At 36.1% G+C, this 18,900-nt stretch overlaps 3 protein-coding genes across 3 annotated transcripts; 2 read left to right on the plus strand and 1 right to left on the minus strand.

Moving 5' to 3' along the window:
• The first annotated feature begins 3,822 nt into the window (after positions 1-3,822).
• LOC145897376 (protein-lysine N-methyltransferase SMYD4-like) lies at positions 3,823-8,565 on the plus strand. The gene is made up of 14 exons (XM_082985635.1): positions 3,823-4,098; positions 4,460-4,580; positions 4,806-4,923; positions 5,021-5,090; positions 5,153-5,227; positions 5,290-5,408; positions 5,490-5,618; positions 5,852-6,431; positions 6,635-6,751; positions 6,812-6,927; positions 7,108-7,261; positions 7,490-7,678; positions 7,756-7,906; positions 7,998-8,565. Exons 1-14 carry the CDS (start codon positions 3,882-3,884, stop codon positions 8,278-8,280), a joined length of 2,439 nt encoding a protein of 812 aa, XP_082841761.1. The 5' UTR covers positions 3,823-3,881; the 3' UTR covers positions 8,281-8,565.
• Positions 8,566-9,597: 1,032 nt separating this feature from the next.
• On the plus strand, positions 9,598-11,842 carry LOC145897378 (complex I intermediate-associated protein 30, mitochondrial-like). The gene is made up of 6 exons (XM_082985636.1): positions 9,598-9,783; positions 9,861-10,011; positions 10,104-11,220; positions 11,296-11,475; positions 11,558-11,632; positions 11,690-11,842. The coding sequence occupies exons 3-6, from the start codon at positions 10,714-10,716 to the stop codon at positions 11,840-11,842; spliced, it is 915 nt and encodes a 304-aa protein (XP_082841762.1). The 5' UTR covers positions 9,598-9,783; positions 9,861-10,011; positions 10,104-10,713.
• Positions 11,843-11,920: 78 nt separating this feature from the next.
• LOC145897375 (vacuolar protein sorting-associated protein 18 homolog) lies at positions 11,921-18,591 on the minus strand. The gene is made up of 22 exons (XM_082985634.1): positions 18,390-18,591; positions 18,106-18,228; positions 17,795-17,939; positions 17,522-17,713; positions 17,147-17,295; positions 16,522-16,627; positions 16,312-16,455; positions 16,097-16,250; positions 15,941-16,025; positions 15,632-15,733; positions 15,403-15,573; positions 15,195-15,344; positions 15,028-15,132; positions 14,827-14,946; positions 14,402-14,494; positions 13,992-14,128; positions 13,315-13,489; positions 13,037-13,183; positions 12,848-12,976; positions 12,663-12,724; positions 12,189-12,366; positions 11,921-12,121 (listed from the first exon to the last, which is right to left on the minus strand). The coding sequence occupies exons 1-22, from the start codon at positions 18,552-18,554 to the stop codon at positions 11,921-11,923; spliced, it is 3,033 nt and encodes a 1,010-aa protein (XP_082841760.1). The 5' UTR covers positions 18,555-18,591.
• Positions 18,592-18,900: the final 309 nt, after the last annotated feature.

Raw genomic sequence — 18,900 nt, forward strand, 5'->3', positions numbered from 1 at the left:
CTACCCGAGAAGCCATGGAGTAGAATTCACGTCGACCATGCCATAAATTTTATGGGTTACAACTGGTTGGTTGTAATTGATGCTTATACGAAGTATCCATGCATTCACCGTACTCAAGCAATCACCACTAAAGCAACAATGAATCTTCTCGACCAAGATTTCGCGCATTTCGGATATCCACACTCAATAGTGTCCGACAATGCACCATCGTTTACGTCGGAGGAGTTCCGAAACTACTGCAAAGAAAGAGGGATTGTTCAACTTACAGGCGCACCTTATCATCCTGCTGCGACCAATGGGGCAGCGGAGCGCTTGGTGCAAACTTTCTAGAAGGCTTTACGAAAGTCTTCTGAGCCGCCCATGAACGCATTGAAAACTTTTCTCATGCAATACCGCCGTATACCAAACAGTAGCGGATACTCCCCAAGCGAACTTCTAAACGGAAGGCAAATACGAACAAAGATTGACACCATGATTACTTCTCCTGTACATGATGTCCAGAAAAAGCAGTTGCAAGGAGTTAAACACGATGTTTCCACTGATCCTTGCTATGCACTGTATTACGGACCACGGCGTGACAAAGACCCACGATGGGTTCCTGCACTGGTCGTCAAACGTTGCGGAAGTCGAATTGTTCGGGTTAAAGTTATTCCCCGAGGTCCAATATGGAGACGACATATTGACCAACTTCGACCCAGATATGCATCATCACAAGATGACGAGCCAGGAGATGAACCAGCAGATCACCCAATATTACGCGATGTATCCGATGATGAAGAGTCCGGTCGTGCTCATACGCGTGACACGGTCACCCCTGGGACTTTCGATAGTCCTGACAATATTCATACACCTGCGGCGCAGGAATTGTCACACGGGGAGAGTTTACCCCGGCGCTCTAAACGGCGTCCGAAGCCTCCTAAATTTTATGGTTATTAGTGTCATTTTGCGTTGTTCCATAACCCAATATTGGCGGGGAGGTATTGCGTAATTGTATCATTATGTGTCCTAAAGTTGACCTAACAAAACGGCGCTTTAGACTCGCCGTGGAATCAGCGTGTCTGGCAATGCGACATACACCTGTGGATTTACTGCCCACCTCAGTGGCTAATAATTGCGTTCCTGGCGTTATTTGCGTGTTAGCTTTGCCTATAAAACCTGTGCACCGTTTTGTACCAATACACTTGAATTGTTTGTGACTGAAGAATACAACAACTAGTATGATGAAAATTGTTACAAACGAAAGGTAAACAACAAAACTGACCTACGTTAAACGTCGGAACATGTCTTTCGATTGGTTTTAACTAACATAAAAGTCACATATAGGCCTATATTCTCTCCTGTACACAATGGCATCAAAGTTTTATAATTTCTCAATAATTGCATAATAAGCAGCCCCCATCGCTGTTCAAGAAAAATTGCTTTTGAAAACCGAATACAGCTTCTACTTAATTGCCATATAACACGGTACTATTTGGTCCAGACCGATACTAACCGTGCATATATAGCCTTTTCGCCCTGATTAAATGCACAACCAACAAATTTGCATTTAAACGAAATATTTTTGTAACAAACGTTGCTCGCCAAGTGTCACGTTTCAATTATTACAACTGTGAGCGCATATATGACATAAGAACTCATTGATAAAGTACAGAATCAACAGAGACTTTGCAGTTTTCAAGTTTTCGACAAGTTATTCGAGAAAAAACCCAAGTCGTTAGTTGTGCAAATGCTAATAACATGATATGTAGCATTTCGTTTTACAGATATACTTGGGCCATTTAATTTTTTGAACTATGTTTTGTTGGCATGATTGGCAAGTTGGTCATAAAACTCGCATGCATTCGTGCTCAAAAACATCAAACTAAATTTGCTCCAACAACATTGGATTTTCATGAAATGAACACCGCATGAAAACATATAGCAACGTAGAAAATAAAGATAAGTTTTACTTTCGTCTAACTCTGCGTGCAACATCACCTTGCTCTGTGTCAGCAAAGAGTACTAAAACATACTGTACTGTTTTAGTATTCTATGAATGTATGGTATCAGTAAATCCAAAGCGGCATTGAAACGTAGAGAAAAAAAAACGACCCCGATTCGATTGCTGTATTAGGGAAAACCCCACGGTATATTCCCATTGCCCAACTCGTTTCAGTCACTGTGCGCAGGGCGTCGATTTTTTATTGTGTGTCGAACATCTTGAGAAAAATTGTCGTGCGTGTGGGATAGCAAAAATGTCGTAACGACCAGGCTTATTTCGATTACAGGATTCTTGTACTTACATAAGTTTAGAATACGCGTTGAAATAACGACAAAACAATTACTTTTACAAGTTGTAGGCTGTCTCTTTTAAGGTCCGATTGAACGAAAAATGGAACTAGTTTCGTAACAATGCAACATTTTCGGTAACAATGCCACGTGTTCGGTAATAATGATCCATGTTTGGAAACAATAGTTAGTTTAAAGCGCTTATTCGCTGAACGTTAAAGCAAGTGCTGGTTGTTTTTTGCATGGATTTTGTCCAAAAGGTTATTGCATTTGCGTTTATTTAGCCATCTAAACAGACAAATGTATTTTGGGTGGGGATCCCAAACGATGATGCCATTAAGTTTTTAACACTACATAACTTTTCAGTTAAATGCTGTTGTTCGATATTCGACTCGAAATTTCTCCCCAAATAATTGTTTGCGGTTTGAAATTAACGACTTATACTGGCACCAATATCTTTTTTGTGACATTTCTAAAAAAATTGGGTCAATGACAGACAAATGAAACAAAAAAAAACACGTTGGACTTAATTAAGTTATTATAGTAATTCAATTTACGGACTTTTGTAGTTAACAATAGCGTTGTTTTGTTCGTGGTACAGCATACTGGTAACTTAACATTTATTCACACCGCCCGTGTCGAACACTTGGAATGGTGAAAAAGGCATAAATCGACACCCTGACTATGTGGTTCCTTCAGGTGGGACTAGGTCAGGGTTGCCTGAGGTGTGGCCCGCAACATATTTTTTTGCGGACCGCGACAAAAATACAACAAAATGAATGGTTTCCCAAATTGATGAAAGCAACGCTTCAATAATATGAGTGGTTAAAAAACCTTGTTACATTCAAAAGCCCCAAGTGACGGACGTCGGTCGTACTGTTAAAGTATATCAGTGGTTCCCAACTTTCATGAACCGCTCATTCTTAACAAAATGTTAATAGCATAGCACAGAAAATTGCCGACCTCTTTCAGAAATTGCTGTAATGATACAATGTAGTATGATATGGAAATAATTATTCGTAAAATCGAGATAAGCAACGTGACGAGGGAAATCTCTGAAGTACATACTACATTTTTATTTCATGTAACATTATTAATAAAAAGGACTAATTTAAGACGAGGCACTTTTAATGAACTGAAAAGTTGTGCATGTAGTTTTTACGTTAAGATGATATATGTGTACTTTATGTTGCATGAAACAATTTAGCAAAGTAGGCATTGTTGAAAAGTAGATAATTGGCATTTTCTCAACAAACACAATTACTATAAAATTACATGTGCTTTTATAAGAACCAATATTATTTTGGCTTCTGCAGGTAAAATGTTGTGAAAACCAGCAATGGCGAATGGAAAGGCAGAATCAGACATGACATTGCCCGTTTCCCGGCAATACCAATTATCTGTGCAAAGCAAACTTAGATGAACAATATGATGTGAAGAACTTTGTTATCGTTCCATATGATTAATATTAATATTTTTTTAAATAATGATGTAGACAAGTAAAAAGCTCTGACTGAGTTTTAAGCTAACTGCTTTATTCTATTCTACAGCACGTCATTTGCTACATAGGACATAATTTAGTTGATTTTAAGCAAAAGATTAAAATTAGTTTAATGAACATGGAAGAAGCACATAATGCTAGCGTCAATTCAGAAAGCCTTGTTCAAGTTAAGTCACCCAGCACATGTTTGCTGTTAAAAAATTCTGGTAATGATCTCTTCAAAGAGAAAAAGTTTGAAATGTCCTCTCAGATGTATACAATGAGTATGTTGTATGCGCCACCTTACTGCAAACATGAGGATGCAACTACAAGTTTTGGGGAACTTGAAGGTATAAATAGTTTTCATAGTACATCTTTCACAGTACTATGTTCATGCACCTACAATAATTTTCTGTAGTTACTGGTGCACTACTTTTGGCAGACTGGCTGTTTAAAAACTTGTTTAAAAACTTTGTTGCCATGAGCTATAGTAAGCTAAATCTCCCTTCATCAGGTGCTACAGGTTTTAAACAGCCAGCCTGTCAAAAATAGTGCACCAGTAACTACAGATAGTAAAGACCTTAGAATTATAGACCTAACACTGCATATTGCAAAAATTGAGATCTGGAATAAAGTTTATTTTTTTAAGGTTACAATTATTTTCGGCACATATAACTCCTCAATTTTGTATAATTTAAACTTTATTTTCAGATTATGCTCTTGGAGTTTTGTATGGAAATCGATCAGCTGTCTTCTTTAGACTGAAACAGTATGAAAACTGCATTAAGGACATATATAGAGCTATGGCCAATGGACCCCATGACACCCAGAGGTAAGCTTTCTAGATTTGTATTTCTTCATAAAAAAAACCTGATTAGTCATGATTTTTGTTTATTTTTTACTTTGAATACCGTAATGCATTACTGTGTATGAATTTGTGACACCATCAAACACAATAATACACCGATAAGCTGTATTATTTGATATACATCTTACTTCTAAATCAGCATGTTAACATCCTGTAAGTTTTTCAAACTAAATGTATTTACTTTAAAAGGTACACCAAGCTTATGACTAGACTGGCATGGTCCTATTGGCATATAAAGAATGTGCATGAATGCAAAACAACAGTTAAGATTTTGCTGGATCAAAGTGATGGTATGAAAAGTACACGAGTAAGTTCCTATGTACTCAAACATGTTATTGCTTTGTTGCCCTAATTTGTTAAATTTTTTCTCTCTTTTAATCAAGTCTTTTAATGTTCTTTAAAAGGAAGTAAAAGTACTACAGCACCTTATCCATAAAGCCAGGTTGAGTCCAAAACATGAACCAAAGCTTAACGGTAGAAAACATAAGAATGATATTTCTTACAAATGATATTTACATTTTTGCTCATCTGTGCAGGACTACAGAACAATGAAAATGATGTCAACACCAATGTTTTGCAAAATATTGACATTAACTTTGAAAAGACAAAAGGTTTGTCAGACAAACAAAGGGGTTTTTGAAGGTGAAGTAAATTGCAAATTTATCTGTTGCAGGTCGATTTATCACTGCAAAAGGTTATATGACATCAGCACAGGCTGTTATTCATGAAAAGGCATTCTGCGTTGTTTTAAACCCACAGTTTATCAAAACACATTGCAGCCAATGTATAAAAGTAAGCATAAATTAAATTATTTTGACTGTAAGTTTGTAGCATGCTTCTGATGGAAATAATCCTATGTTTTATTTGTAATAGGAATGTAGAGGCACTGGCATTCCTTGTCATGGGTGCACATATGCTATGTACTGCAACGAGAACTGCAGACAAAGAGCTTGGGAAAAATACCACTGGCTAGAATGCTCAATGTGGCCTGCCATACATAAGGTAGTGTCCAAGGCGTTTTCATAGATATATTTTTAACATTTATTGTTTAAATTATTAACATTTTAACATGTACTATTCGGCTTATAAATTTAAATGTTTATGTCCAAACTTTTCGGTTTTGTAAACATTTGAAAAATATAAAAAAATAATTTTTTGATTATTTTAAACCCAACAGTTATTGTTTTCAAAATGTTTAATTGGGTAATGTAAAAAAATAAACAATTGTACTATAGATAGAGACTTTCGCACATATGGCATTGCGATTGATTCTGGTTGGTGCACATGAAATTTACTTGGCAAATTTGGATGAAGAAAAGGAACTGATTAGTGGACATACTTGCAATTCCATTGCTATTCAGTTAAAAAATACATGTGTTCCATCAAAGTCAAATGCATCTTCAAAACACAAGAAGAAGCAGGTGATTTCTACCCCGAGCACCATAATGGGATTAAATCCTGGTGACAACAAGTATTATGGAAAATACTGGAGTGTGTTTAATTTACAAACACATTACCATGATCATCCCAAGGCGATAGTAGCAAAATGTGAGGAATTGGCATACTTTCTGGCTACTCTAGTGGAAAAATGTCTAATGGAAGACACATCAGTCTGCAACACTCCCAAGCATGCCATCAACATTGAAACAATTTTAAATAAAGTGTTTTCCAGTCTTGCATTTCCAGCATTGCATGATGGACCTGATGAAAGTTTTCTGATTGAAAAATTTAGAGAAAGAGTGAATAAAGTGTCAGAAGAACTAAGCAAGCAAGTGCCCAACAAAAAATCCAAGAAAACTCATACTTTCCCAAGAGGTAAGTTTTTCAGGTTATTGGCAGGGAATTATCCCCAGCGATTTTTTTAACATGTGGATTTTTTTCAAATGCAATGTATTATACTATTCTGTCGGGGAAAATGCATATTCTATGGATTATGCACAATATTCTTTACCAGTGAACCAGCAAACAATAAAAAAATATGTTTTTTGTGAAACCTTATACATTTAACATATTTGTAGATTTGCCGAAAAATTCTCATGATGTTCTTGCATATTTGATACGACATCACATGCTTCAACTGTACACAAATTCACAAGCAGTGATTCAGGTTACACCAGATGAGAATAGCAATACTGGTAAGAATACAAGAACACTTTGTAGAATATTTATATAAAAAAAATCAATTGTTTTTATAGGAGTTGAAACAGTTTCCCAAAAACGTCTTGCTGTTGGAATTTTTCCACATTGCAGCTTGTTTAACCACAGTTGTGATGCAAATACTTTTATTCACTTTGTTGGTGACTGTCTCACGGTAAAACGTTTGTAGATTGCAAAACTGATACCAAATAACGTTCAAAGCATGTTTAAATATATAATTTTTGCTCTTTACCAGTTCCCAACAAAACAAGGGGATGATAATAAACACCACACTAATTTTAATATGCTTGCCCAATGCTTCTCTTGACAAGGGCTATAATGTTATCCCAAACAGATTAAGATGGTTCGTACAGTAAAAAAAGGAGAGGAGATTACCCACTCCTATGGACCATGTGTTACAAGGTACTCCTACAAAGACAGACAAAGAATATTGAAGGAGCAATACTTTTTCAAATGTGAATGTGAGCTATGCCTGAAACACAAAACAGGTCTGTAACAAAATGTAAAGTAATTTGTGTGATAATGTATAACAAACCTACCTACCTTATATATGTATACTTGATACAAATAAAACAAAACCTTGTTTCTATTTTCAACTTGGAAATATGTGTTGAGGCTGTACATGAACATTTTTTAGCTAAATGAAAGATAAACTGTAAAAAAGCTAATGTTTTTCTTTTCACAAATTGTGCTTGAAAACATTTGTGATTTACCAGCCAGTGCTGATGAGCAAGCTTCGATGGACCAGCTGACAGCATACAGGTGTAATTCGTGTAGTGGACCTGTGAAAATTATTGAGTGCACTCGTGATACAAAGTCAACTTGGGGAAAATGTATAGATGAGTCTTGTTTGAAACTTCACAATTTAACTGAAGTCCAAAATTTGTATCTTGACATTATGGCAAGTTTTTTTTTTCCTTTGACAAATGCCCTAATCTCGTAGAAATTAACTTGAACTATTAAATTTTTCATGTTTAGCAAGAGGTTAATTTGCAATCATTCAAAATAATGAAAGGGGATGTGAGCGAAGCAATTGAAGTTCTGATACGGGCTCTAAAAACCTTGGAAACTATTCTGTACAGAAACCATCAAACTATTGGAGCTTTACATGACCAGATTGCATTTTGTTATAGGTAATAAGAAGTAATAAATACTTGGTTTACTTCATGTAAATGTCTGTGGGGCAAGTAATGGTGTTGAAAAAAATAATTGGTATTATTGTAGCCGAAAATCTGACACCAGCTTGGCAATTGAACACATCATCAAGAGTGCCAGGATCATTTCTCTTAAATTTGGAGCAAAGAGCGTCGAATATGGACGAGAAGTCTACAAGCTTTGCACGCTATATTTTAAAACAACTCAATATTACCTTGCCCACAAGTATCTGGCTATTGCCAGTCCAATTCTTCTGCGACTTCTCCCATCAGGATGTGAAGAAAGGAGGCAAGTGGAACAAATGGTTCAATACCTTGAAAGCATGGATTTGCAACTGAAACTTACCAATTGAACTCAGTTGATTTCTTTCTGTTACCAAGTTCTTCAGAAAAAAATTTTGTTGACTGCTATGTTGCAACTAGATTTTAATGTTGTCTTTGGCATCTGTCTTAAAAACAGCCTATTATTTCATTGTTTGTGACCACAACAATGTATTGTATATTTTCCTGACTATGCAATGCCAGCTAATCTTAATGTAATGTTTCAGCTTTTGTTGGCAAGGGTGTCTATGTTTTCAAAAAAAGTTTCATATTGTCCCAATTTTTCCACATTATCTTAAGGCATGTCTTCTTTTCAGTTGTCATGTTTTGTGTAGATAGGATTTAGTGGCATATTTTTAATGGCTGTTTCCTTGTGCTTGGGTAACATACACCGTCCCCTTGCCACTGCTTTCAGAAGAATAACCACCGGCCCAAACTTGTGGAAACATGATGACGAGGATGGAAGCAGTGTCACTGTGAAGAAGGAAAATATCACAGAACCAAATAAGAGGGTAGCTGTGCATTGGCCTACCATGAAAAAGAGTTGGAAACACATTGTTGGTGACCTAAAGAACAGATTTGCGCCATTCAGAAAGCAGGAACATATCAAGAGACATTTAAAGCATGACCACATCATCTACTACTTTAGAACTCCAGAAGATTTAAAATACTGGTATATGATCAATGACGAGGATGTCGGTGGATACAGTTGGGCAGAACTGATGCAGAGTAAAAATGAAATGACTGCACTTTTTCGAGGTTATTTAAGCAATAGGCGACCAAGAGATCGCTTGCTTTCCGACGACCCCTTAGCTGAAAGACCCCAGTATGAAGGTTTCGCATTTTTGGAGACAAGACCATTCCAGGTAAGTAATGTACATAGTTGCTAAACTCCATACACGGGAGGCAATTGTTCGATCAGATCCAGTGTTGTTTTACAGACAGTTCTTGACAACGTATCTCTTATGAGCTTCGTTGGGTTTAACCTCATCAAGCTTCTATGGACCATGTGTTACAAGGTACTCCTACAAAGACAGACAAAGAATATTGAAGGAGCAATACTTTTTCAAATGTGAATGTGAGCTATGCCTGAAACACAAAACAGGTCTGTAACAAAATGTAAAGTAATTTGTGTGATAATGTATAACAAACAAACCTACCTACCTTATATATGTATACTTGATACAAATAAAACAAAACCTTGTTTCTATTTTCAACTTGGAAATATGTGTTGAGGCTGTACATGAACATTTTTTAGCTAAATGAAAGATAAACTGTAAAAAAGCTAATGTTTTTCTAAAAAAGAGATGTACAAACTGTGCTTGAAAACATTTGTGATTTACCAGCCAGTGCTGATGAGCAAGCTTCGATGGACCAGCTGACAGCATACAGGTGTAATTCGTGTAGTGGACCTGTGAAAATTATTGAGTGCACTCGTGATACAAAGTCAACTTGGGGAAAATGTATAGATGAGTCTTGTTTGAAACTTCACAATTTAACTGAAGTCCAAAATTTGTATCTTGACATTATGGCAAGTTTTTTTTTTCCTTTGACAAATGCCCTAATCTCGTAGAAATTAACTTGAACTATTAAATTTTTCATGTTTAGCAAGAGGTTAATTTGCAATCATTCAAAATAATGAAAGGGGATGTGAGCGAAGCAATTGAAGTTCTGATACGGGCTCTAAAAACCTTGGAAACTATTCTGTACAGAAACCATCAAACTATTGGAGCTTTACATGACCAGATTGCATTTTGTTATAGGTAATAAGAAGTAATAAAATACTTGGTTTACTTCATGTAAATGTCTGTGGGGCAAGTAATGGTGTTGAAAAAAATAATTGGTATTATTGTAGCCGAAAATCTGACACCAGCTTGGCAATTGAACACATCATCAAGAGTGCCAGGATCATTTCTCTTAAATTTGGAGCAAAGAGCGTCGAATATGGACGAGAAGTCTACAAGCTTTGCACGCTATATTTTAAAACAACTCAATATTACCTTGCCCACAAGTATCTGGCTATTGCCAGTCCAATTCTTCTGCGACTTCTCCCATCAGGATGTGAAGAAAGGAGGCAAGTGGAACAAATGGTTCAATACCTTGAAAGCATGGATTTGCAACTGAAACTTACCAATTGAACTCAGTTGATTTCTTTCTGTTACCAAGTTCTTCAGAAAAAAATTTTGTTGACTGCTATGTTGCAACTAGATTTTAATGTTGTCTTTGGCATCTGTCTTAAAAACAGCCTATTATTTCATTGTTTGTGACCACAACAATGTATTGTATATTTTCCTGACTATGCAATGCCAGCTAATCTTAATGTAATGTTTCAGCTTTTGTTGGCAAGGGTGTCTATGTTTTCAAAAAAAGTTTCATATTGTCCCAATTTTTCCACATTATCTTAAGGCATGTCTTCTTTTCAGTTGTCATGTTTTGTGTAGATAGGATTTAGTGGCATATTTTTAATGGCTGTTTCCTTGCGCTTGGGTAACATACACCGTCCCCTTGCCACTGCTTTCAGAAGAATAACCACCGGCCCAAACTTGTGGAAACATGATGACGAGGATGGAAGCAGTGTCACTGTGAAGAAGGAAAATATCACAGAACCAAATAAGAGGGTAGCTGTGCATTGGCCTACCATGAAAAAGAGTTGGAAACACATTGTTGGTGACCTAAAGAACAGATTTGCGCCATTCAGAAAGCAGGAACATATCAAGAGACATTTAAAGCATGACCACATCATCTACTACTTTAGAACTCCAGAAGATTTAAAATACTGGTATATGATCACTGACGAAGATGTCGGTGGATACAGTTGGGCAGAACTGATGCAGAGTAAAAATGAAATGACTGCACTTTTTCGAGGTTATTTAAGCAATAGGCGACCAAGAGATCGCTTGCTTTCCGACGACCCCTTAGCTGAAAGACCCCAGTATGAAGGTTTCGCATTTTTGGAGACAAGACCATTCCAGGTAAGTAATGTACATAGTTGCTAAACTCCATACACGGGAGGCAATTGTTCGATCAGATCCAGTGTTGTTTTACAGACAGTTCTTGACAACGTATCTCTTATGAGCTTCGTTGGGTTTAACCTCATCAAGCTTCGCATTCGCGGCGATGGTCGAAAGTACAACTTTGAAACAGAGTGTGATTTCGGCATGGAAACTCGAGTAATGTATACAGCGCCAGTATATACAAACGGTGGACCATTATGGCAGGAGGTTAAGGTAACTTACAATATATTTTATTTGAAATTGGGCAAAAAGCTTGTGCTCAAGTAGATACAAAGACAAATATTCTGCGATACAGATTCCCTTGTGTAAAATGATCGCAAGCCGACGCAGCAGTTTACTGGTGAAACAATCTTCCATGGATTACAATAAGGTGTGGTAGCAAGCTTTGTATACAGTGATTGCACACGAATTGTATTAAAAATTGCAGATGACTAACTTCCGCTTTTTGCTGTGTGATGGCATAGAAGGACCTTTCCAGTTGGAGATCGACTACATAGCTTTTGAACGCGACCCTGGTTATATTTTTTATGGGAACGACAACTACGACCCCTGGAATCCAATCAACGCCAACTCGAGTTGAAAAAAACATTATATGTATTCAAAACGGAACCATAACAGATTGCACGATGAATTACTGCATTTGATCGAGATCGTCGTTTTACAACCATGATTTTTCGTCGTTCTCCCCGTTGTCTTTGAAAGGTGCATCGATCGATCTCACAGCTATTTCGCCGCACAAGACACATTCGTTAGCTATTATGTCGTCCAATTCGAGAACTAACTGTTGTCTGCGAGACTTCTTCGCAACTTGGTCCCCAGAATTTGGCTGTGATTGCAGTTGGCTTAACATCCTCATTTCCTTCACAATAAAAGAGACAAATGGTTCACAACCAAGCTTCCATAATTCATGAAATGAAGTTGTTTACCTGTTGCAAGCGATCAGCGTTGCTGCGCTTTGTTTCGTTTAACAAAGGTCGAGCTTCGTTCCACAAACAATCATTGTGAAATGCGTGATTGCAGGGAAAAAGATAAAATCCTCTGGTAAGGAGTGGACGATCACACACCGTACATCGCTCTGTGGGACCAACAACCAAGTGCTGGTTTCTGAAATAAAACGTTGTTTAGCATATACTAAAGAAAGCAGTATCTTTTTATTACAGGATCAGCCTGGCTTATAATCAGGAATTATATATTTCGCCCCATGGGCACCTTCAGTTCCTTGCAGTGAGGCCTAGCGATTAAAAACAACAATTTTGACATCTTGCAATGCTACTGTGTCTTGGCAGATCATGTAGTAAAAAGCTACTGCTTTTTTTTAGTGTTATTACGAAAGTTACAGTGATTGCTAGGCCTGCATCTGCAGTTTTGCTTTTACTGCAGAGGTTTCTACACTACTGTACCTTGTTTCTTGTATGTTTGCTCTTATTGAGTGGGCACTTGAGGTGGCATCATTCATTTCATCCTGAACAAAAAAAAATCGTTTTCACTTGAAGAAAGATTGTTGGAGAAAAACATAGTATAGCAACCTCTGCAGTAATTAATTTTACTTCAAATAGAGATTGAAATATGTATGAACAACCATCACCTTCAGTTGATCAATGTGCTTGTTATATTCAGCTAATGATTCACACAAGGCATCCTTGAAATGATCGATTGTAACAAAATCAGGAAAAAATGGAAGAATATCTTCTATTTTTAACAAGTCTCCTGATTCCTGAATAAAAAGGATTCTTGCTGCTTAAGCATAAAACTAGCTGTTAATATGGATATTTACCTGCAAAAATTTCATGGCCCGTTTAATATCTTTTTCCTCCTGAACTACATGTTTAGCAATCTTCAACCATAGTTTCTTCCTCAACTCTTCATCTTCTTCCTCCAGCTCTTGTTTATCAGCAATTGACTTGGCAAGCTCTACATCGACCTGTAACAATTAACAAGCTTGTTTCCTTCATAAAATCAAAACACTGAATGGTGTTGTTTTCTTTGGCTTCTATTGTATTAAGAATCCTTTGGGGTGGCAACTTCTGGTACTTTTACAATGTTTGTTTATACCTTCAGGGCCATTGCCACAGCTTCCTCATACAGGCACATCACTGTGTAAATTGTCACACAAGCACGGAGCAGGACAACATTGATTTTTTGTGCCTCATTTCCCAAACACAAACGAAGAGCATATTTTACATCATAACAAACATCTGAAGAATCATTTCCCTGTTCTTTGAGGTACCTGCAATAACATTTTCTTAGAATAGAAGTTGATTGAACTAGGCCAGTAAACAAAAAAAAAGTGATAAAGTGCACAAAAATAAACTTCAAGTAGTGAAAATGTGATAAATTTAGACTAACGTAAGTTTTTTTTTAAATTTACAACAAACTGGGAAAAAAATGCTTGCTAATATTAAAGTAGTAATTCCCACACTCAACTTTTAGGTAATCTTGTATTAAGTTATCCAATCAATGCTGATAACTTGCAGTTATGAAGCAAAAAATGTTTGCATAAAATAAAGAAATTGAGTATTTCATTACTAGCAAAAATCAATAAAAAAAATTATTGTCACTGTTGGCAAACACTTTTTCTGCAGTTTAATTTATGCTGCAATGGAGTAGATATCTAAAAAAATGTAGGTTTTTTATCCATACAAAAACAAGTGTATCATACAATTTGCAACTGACTTGATTGGTTAGGGTAAACAGAATCCATTTATCCTTGATTATTTCATAATAGATACCTGATTACGGAGTCTGGTTGATGTTTAACATAAAGTGATAGTAGGTAATTGTGAATTGCTGTATCCCGACATTCCAACTCCATGGTGCAAAATTCCAGATACCTCAGTGCTTCCTCCCACTGTTCGCGATGGCCACTCTTCAAAATACAGAAGTTCATATTTGCTGTATCTAACCGATTACCTGGGATTGTTTCACAAAACATCAATTTTGAAAGCACAAGAAATACTTGTCATACTGATCTATAGCAATGATGTCTTTTACTTATTTATATAATATAAAATCATTTTTTATAATTCACACACACATACACATAATACACCTAAAAAAATTATTTCGGCAAACTTTGGTTACCTTTTAACATTTTATCTGCTATCCCTAAAACTGTTGAGGAAACTTAATATGGTGTTACCTGTGTACAGTTTACCAATGATGGTATCAAATGCTTAGGGTCAATTTTTCTTCCCAAATGTATCCATGCATCTACAGTGACTTTTGGAATATGCTGTCAAAGAACAAATATAAGCATTTCAAATATAGACCTGACAACAGACCTCTTGAGTGTTTGTATTTGTGCTGTATTTAAACAAATCAATTTTAAATGTTACTAGAACAACTTTGTGTCCACGCTTCTGATTTTATAAAACATGTTTCGCTTTTTATTAAAGCATCTTCAGTGCTACTTTAATAAAAAGCGAAACATGTTTTATAAAATCAGAAGCGTGGACAAAAAGTTGTTCTAGTAACATTTAAAATTGAATTGAAGGTTAACTTGTGTCATGTGAAAGAAGGATTTCATGAAGTTAGGGACATTTTATTGGTATTTAAACAAAATACCTGCATCAGAACAGGGGAAAATTTGTAATACAACTGAATATTGTTCTGCTTTCTCAAAGCATCGAGTGCAGCAGAATAATCTTCATTCTGCACATGGTGATTTACCACTCTTTCATAATCCTAAATATATGAATATAATTTATATATTGCAACAGTTGGACAAGGAAAATGTCACTTTTAACAAAGATTCTGGGTGGGTACCTGCATGAGCACTGCAAAGAAAACATAATCTTCAATGTCGCCATGACTAATCAGAAGATCGTATATTGTTCCCCGGTTCTCTTGAAAACATTCTTTTAAGCGACCCTATATAAACAGTAAGGCACCACAAGTGAATACAAAAAATTGAAATTACAATTGCTCCAAACCTGGGCCAAAAGCTTCCTTAAGTTTTCCCGGCATTTTGACTTTGATGATAGTTCAGCTTTGTCATTTGTTTCCCGATATGTTCCAAGTTCATTTAAATATAGTTCTACTAACCAAGTGGACAACATGGTCATTTGCGTTATTTCTCCAGGCTGAATAGGCGAATCGTTAAAACATGCATAACATTTTTCTAACAGTTATAACATTTACCCTTAAACCGCTCAGTTTTTTCTGCAGAAAGGCTCGGAGTGCTATGTCCTTGCCGGCACGCAAAAATTTAAGTGCAACTTCTTCAAATGATTTTTGTGTGATTGCATAATACAAGGCACTTTCTTGAAACTGACCCTTTTTAAAAGCATTCTCAGCTTGCCTTGACAGAACCTACAAAAGCATACAGTTGTATATAGCTTCTAGACAACTAGATAATTTTTTTACTAGCCTTATCTAAGTTTGCTGGGTTATCTCTACAATATTCACGAGCTAAATCAAATTTTTCCATGTCCAGATACATTTGCCAAACATCTCTAGCCTCTTTCACAACCTGCAAAACATTATTCATCATTATTTAAAAACCACAAACAGTACATTAATATCCACTATAAACTGCTTTTTATAAAATTAATATTGTTTTAGTCATTTTTATCTGAAACCTCCGGACATTACCACTTATCTATATCAAAACAAATGGCTTAGCATGTGAATAGAAGTCAAGAATAATCATTCCTGCAAATGCCAGATCAATACATACCTTGTATTTAAATACAGCTCTTTCAGTATAAGTCCAAACTGTGCTTTGTACTGGATCTTTAAGAAGACCCATTAATTGTCCATACCTGTTTTCACAATTCAGTGTTATTTGCACAACTTGGTAAAAAATAATTGCTTTATACAATTTGCACATCACCTTGAAGTATAGACATCTTCAAATATAAGCTGTTCATTAAGGGAACATATCACTTTCAGTCTGTCAGCATAGAGTAAAAGTAAATGAAAGTCAGTGAGAACAATGTTCAAAACTTTTCCTGTGTCTTCGGCAAATGGATTGTCATTATCATCAGCTAAGAAATGTGAAATGGATGTTTAATCATAAAAAGGCCAGCATATTTCAAAAACACTCACCTGTATCTGGATATGATACCAATCTGGCATTGGAAATAAGTGACCTTTGCGGCAATGACGATTCATCTGAGGTAACTGGAACTTTTATATCTCCAACATAAATGCCTGGAGATGCCATCCATGCAAATTGAGTTGGTATGAGTGCTGAACACAAAAAAAGCATTTTTGTAGCAGTGAAGTTGGTAAAATTTAAAACAACCAGTGACACACCTGATTGGGCCTTCATGTCATAAAGTAGAATTAGTTGGCTGTTGTCTATATGACCTGGCAAGTCTATGTGTCGGGGAGCAATGCTTGCATATGGTGAAAACAGCGTCTGAGTTACAAAAAAAAATACAATTAGTTCATGCACTGTTCATAAATATTTTCTTGCACACATGTAAGTAACATAATCTCCACCAAGCGCAAGTCTTGTAAGACATTGAGATTACAAAGGCACAGGGAATATGAGTCAATCTCTGTAACCCTTTTCTACCATGCTTACCTTACATCCATTCACACACCCTGAACTTTTAAATTCCTCAGTTTAGTTTTTGTTTAATAAACAAATATTCCTTTTTTTATAGCTTCAAGACCTTAAACAGGAGGTTTAATTTCACAGAACAACTGACTTAAAAAGGCATCGTTAAAACATTGTATCGAATCACAATTTGAGTTATCTCATTAGTGCAGCTTTGGTGGCTTTATAGTGATCTTGAATGCCAAAAAACATTTCTAATTTCCTGTTTCCAGAATTACTGACACATCCCTAGCTCAGAACCATTTGCCTGGTAGATTAACAATTGGCACAAGAATTCCAACTTAAAAATTTTGAAGAATAAAATCTGTAACAAACCTGGAATAATGGAATGTCGCCACTGTTGATGTTCACCACACCACTAAACTGGTAAAAGCGACTTGGAGTTGTTGCAAAAATGCAATATTCACCTTTTCCACCTTCTTTTGTGCCGGTACAGAAATATTCAAGTCCTGTCACTGCAAACCCTGGTATGTACAAAGTACTAATTTTTCTAAACAAATGCAAATTGAATTACTTTATAGACCATTTTGGTTACACCAGAATATAGCTAACTTAAAATTATTAATAGTACATAAGTTTATCTAAATTTATATACAGTTTAATTTCAGCTGAAAAAAAATGATGTATTGCAACTCATTTGCTCATTTTGTATCACAACTAATTCAGCCTATCAACAATAAGTATACTAGCCTCTGCCTTCTCCCTTGCCAAGGTTAAAGATTTGCTTGAAATATTGATCAACACTTCCACCAAAAAACTTTGTATCTTCGCCCGCTTCAATACTACACTCCATAATCAATCCCCAGTTGGTCCCAACCAACACAGGACCTGTTGTATTTCCGCTAGATGTTTGGCACCATGCAATGCTTTCTATTTTATGCCCTATATAGAAATTGTTTGCTTGAAACAATTTGCTTAATTTACCCTTTTGGTTAAACCTAAAACAAAAGCAATTTACTTTACCTTTAAATTTATTTAAAGTTTTTGGTTTTCTAGAATTGGCAGACAAAAACACAGTTTCCTCGGAGGTGAGTGTCAACAACAGAAAATGTCCAGTGGGGTCAAAATACATTTTGTACACTCGATCATCCCCACGAGTGACCTCGACCTGATAATTGTTTAAAACAAGCTGCAGTCTACTTTAGCAAATGTGAAATTCGAAAAGATTTTTTACACTTAAAAAGTATAATTTTTGTAGTATTTTGAAAACTGTTTGTAACCAGATAAACCAATTGCTGGTAGTTAGGAACAACATTACATCTTCCACAAAATACCTCGTCGACATCATCTGGATGAAGAAGATTTATCCTCAGTAACAATCTTCCAGACATAACCATACAAAGCATGTTGTTGCAGATGGCAAGATGTGTAATAGGCTCTTGAGGCTTAAAGTTAATCTGCATCACAAAATAATTCAGGCATCAACAAAACTAAACATGTTGAGTTAGAAATTGCCCAGTTAAAAGAATTTGACATTAATAGCACTAGCATGCTCTTTTTCATGGTATATATTGGATATTTTTTAGAAGTAACATTCATATGGAAAATTGTACCATACTTTGCTTTTATTAAAAATTGGTGTCTCGTCATCTAGTTTAGATGAAATGTAGCCACTTGATACAGGTTCAGGTGTGCTGCTCGCTGCACTGGCTGATCTAGAAGTCCGTTGGCCGGATTGACTTCTAGACATTGTTGCTTCATATTGCTCAAAAATTGACGACATTTTAAGTTACAGTGTGACGCCAACAGTCATAATACCAGTTTCTGCAAATATATTGGGCATTACATCAAATACAAAAAAGTGATTGTAAAATTCAAAGCTTGTCATGCTACTGCAGTAAAATCAATCGAAGCCCGCATTGTGAGGCAATTGGTATGTAATTTATATAGGGTACTAACATATTGAAGCTGATGCAAAGTTTTGCAAAGCCATGTTCAAAATTTGCATGACGTTCGTAAGGCTACGCACACGGCGTGAGAAAGACACCAAGCAAATGTTCTGTATGTTCTGTTCTCTGTGCTCACCCACCCTGCCTGCAACCAGTTTTTGTTACGTCATACGTCATAAA

This window comes from Ascidia mentula, chromosome 4 (genome assembly GCF_947561715.1).
Source record: "Ascidia mentula chromosome 4, kaAscMent1.1, whole genome shotgun sequence".
Classification (NCBI taxonomy): Eukaryota; Metazoa; Chordata; class Ascidiacea; order Phlebobranchia; family Ascidiidae; genus Ascidia; species Ascidia mentula.

What these genes read in the sequence shown, in the direction of transcription:
- LOC145897376 (XM_082985635.1), top strand. Translation starts at nt 3,882, where the DNA reads ATGAACATGGAAGAAGCACATAATGCTAGCGTCAATTCAGAAAGCCTT. An exon ending in TGTGGCCTGCCATACATAAG is followed by an intron (nt 5,619 to 5,851) that starts GTAGTGTCCAAG and finishes ATTGTACTATAG; the next exon opens with ATAGAGACTTTCGCACATAT. An exon ending in TTGTTGGTGACTGTCTCACG is followed by an intron (nt 6,928 to 7,107) that starts GTAAAACGTTTG and finishes TATCCCAAACAG; the next exon opens with ATTAAGATGGTTCGTACAGT.
- LOC145897378 (XM_082985636.1), top strand. Translation starts at nt 10,714, where the DNA reads ATGGCTGTTTCCTTGCGCTTGGGTAACATACACCGTCCCCTTGCCACT. An exon ending in CATTATGGCAGGAGGTTAAG is followed by an intron (nt 11,476 to 11,557) that starts GTAACTTACAAT and finishes TCTGCGATACAG; the next exon opens with ATTCCCTTGTGTAAAATGAT. An exon ending in CTTCCATGGATTACAATAAG is followed by an intron (nt 11,633 to 11,689) that starts GTGTGGTAGCAA and finishes TAAAAATTGCAG; the next exon opens with ATGACTAACTTCCGCTTTTT.
- LOC145897375 (XM_082985634.1), bottom strand. Translation starts at nt 18,554, where the DNA reads ATGTCGTCAATTTTTGAGCAATATGAAGCAACAATGTCTAGAAGTCAA. An exon ending in TGACATGAAGGCCCAATCAG is followed by an intron (nt 16,456 to 16,521) that starts GTGTGTCACTGG and finishes TTTTGTGTTCAG; the next exon opens with CACTCATACCAACTCAATTT. An exon ending in CTGTGGCAATGGCCCTGAAG is followed by an intron (nt 13,184 to 13,314) that starts GTATAAACAAAC and finishes TAATTGTTACAG; the next exon opens with GTCGATGTAGAGCTTGCCAA.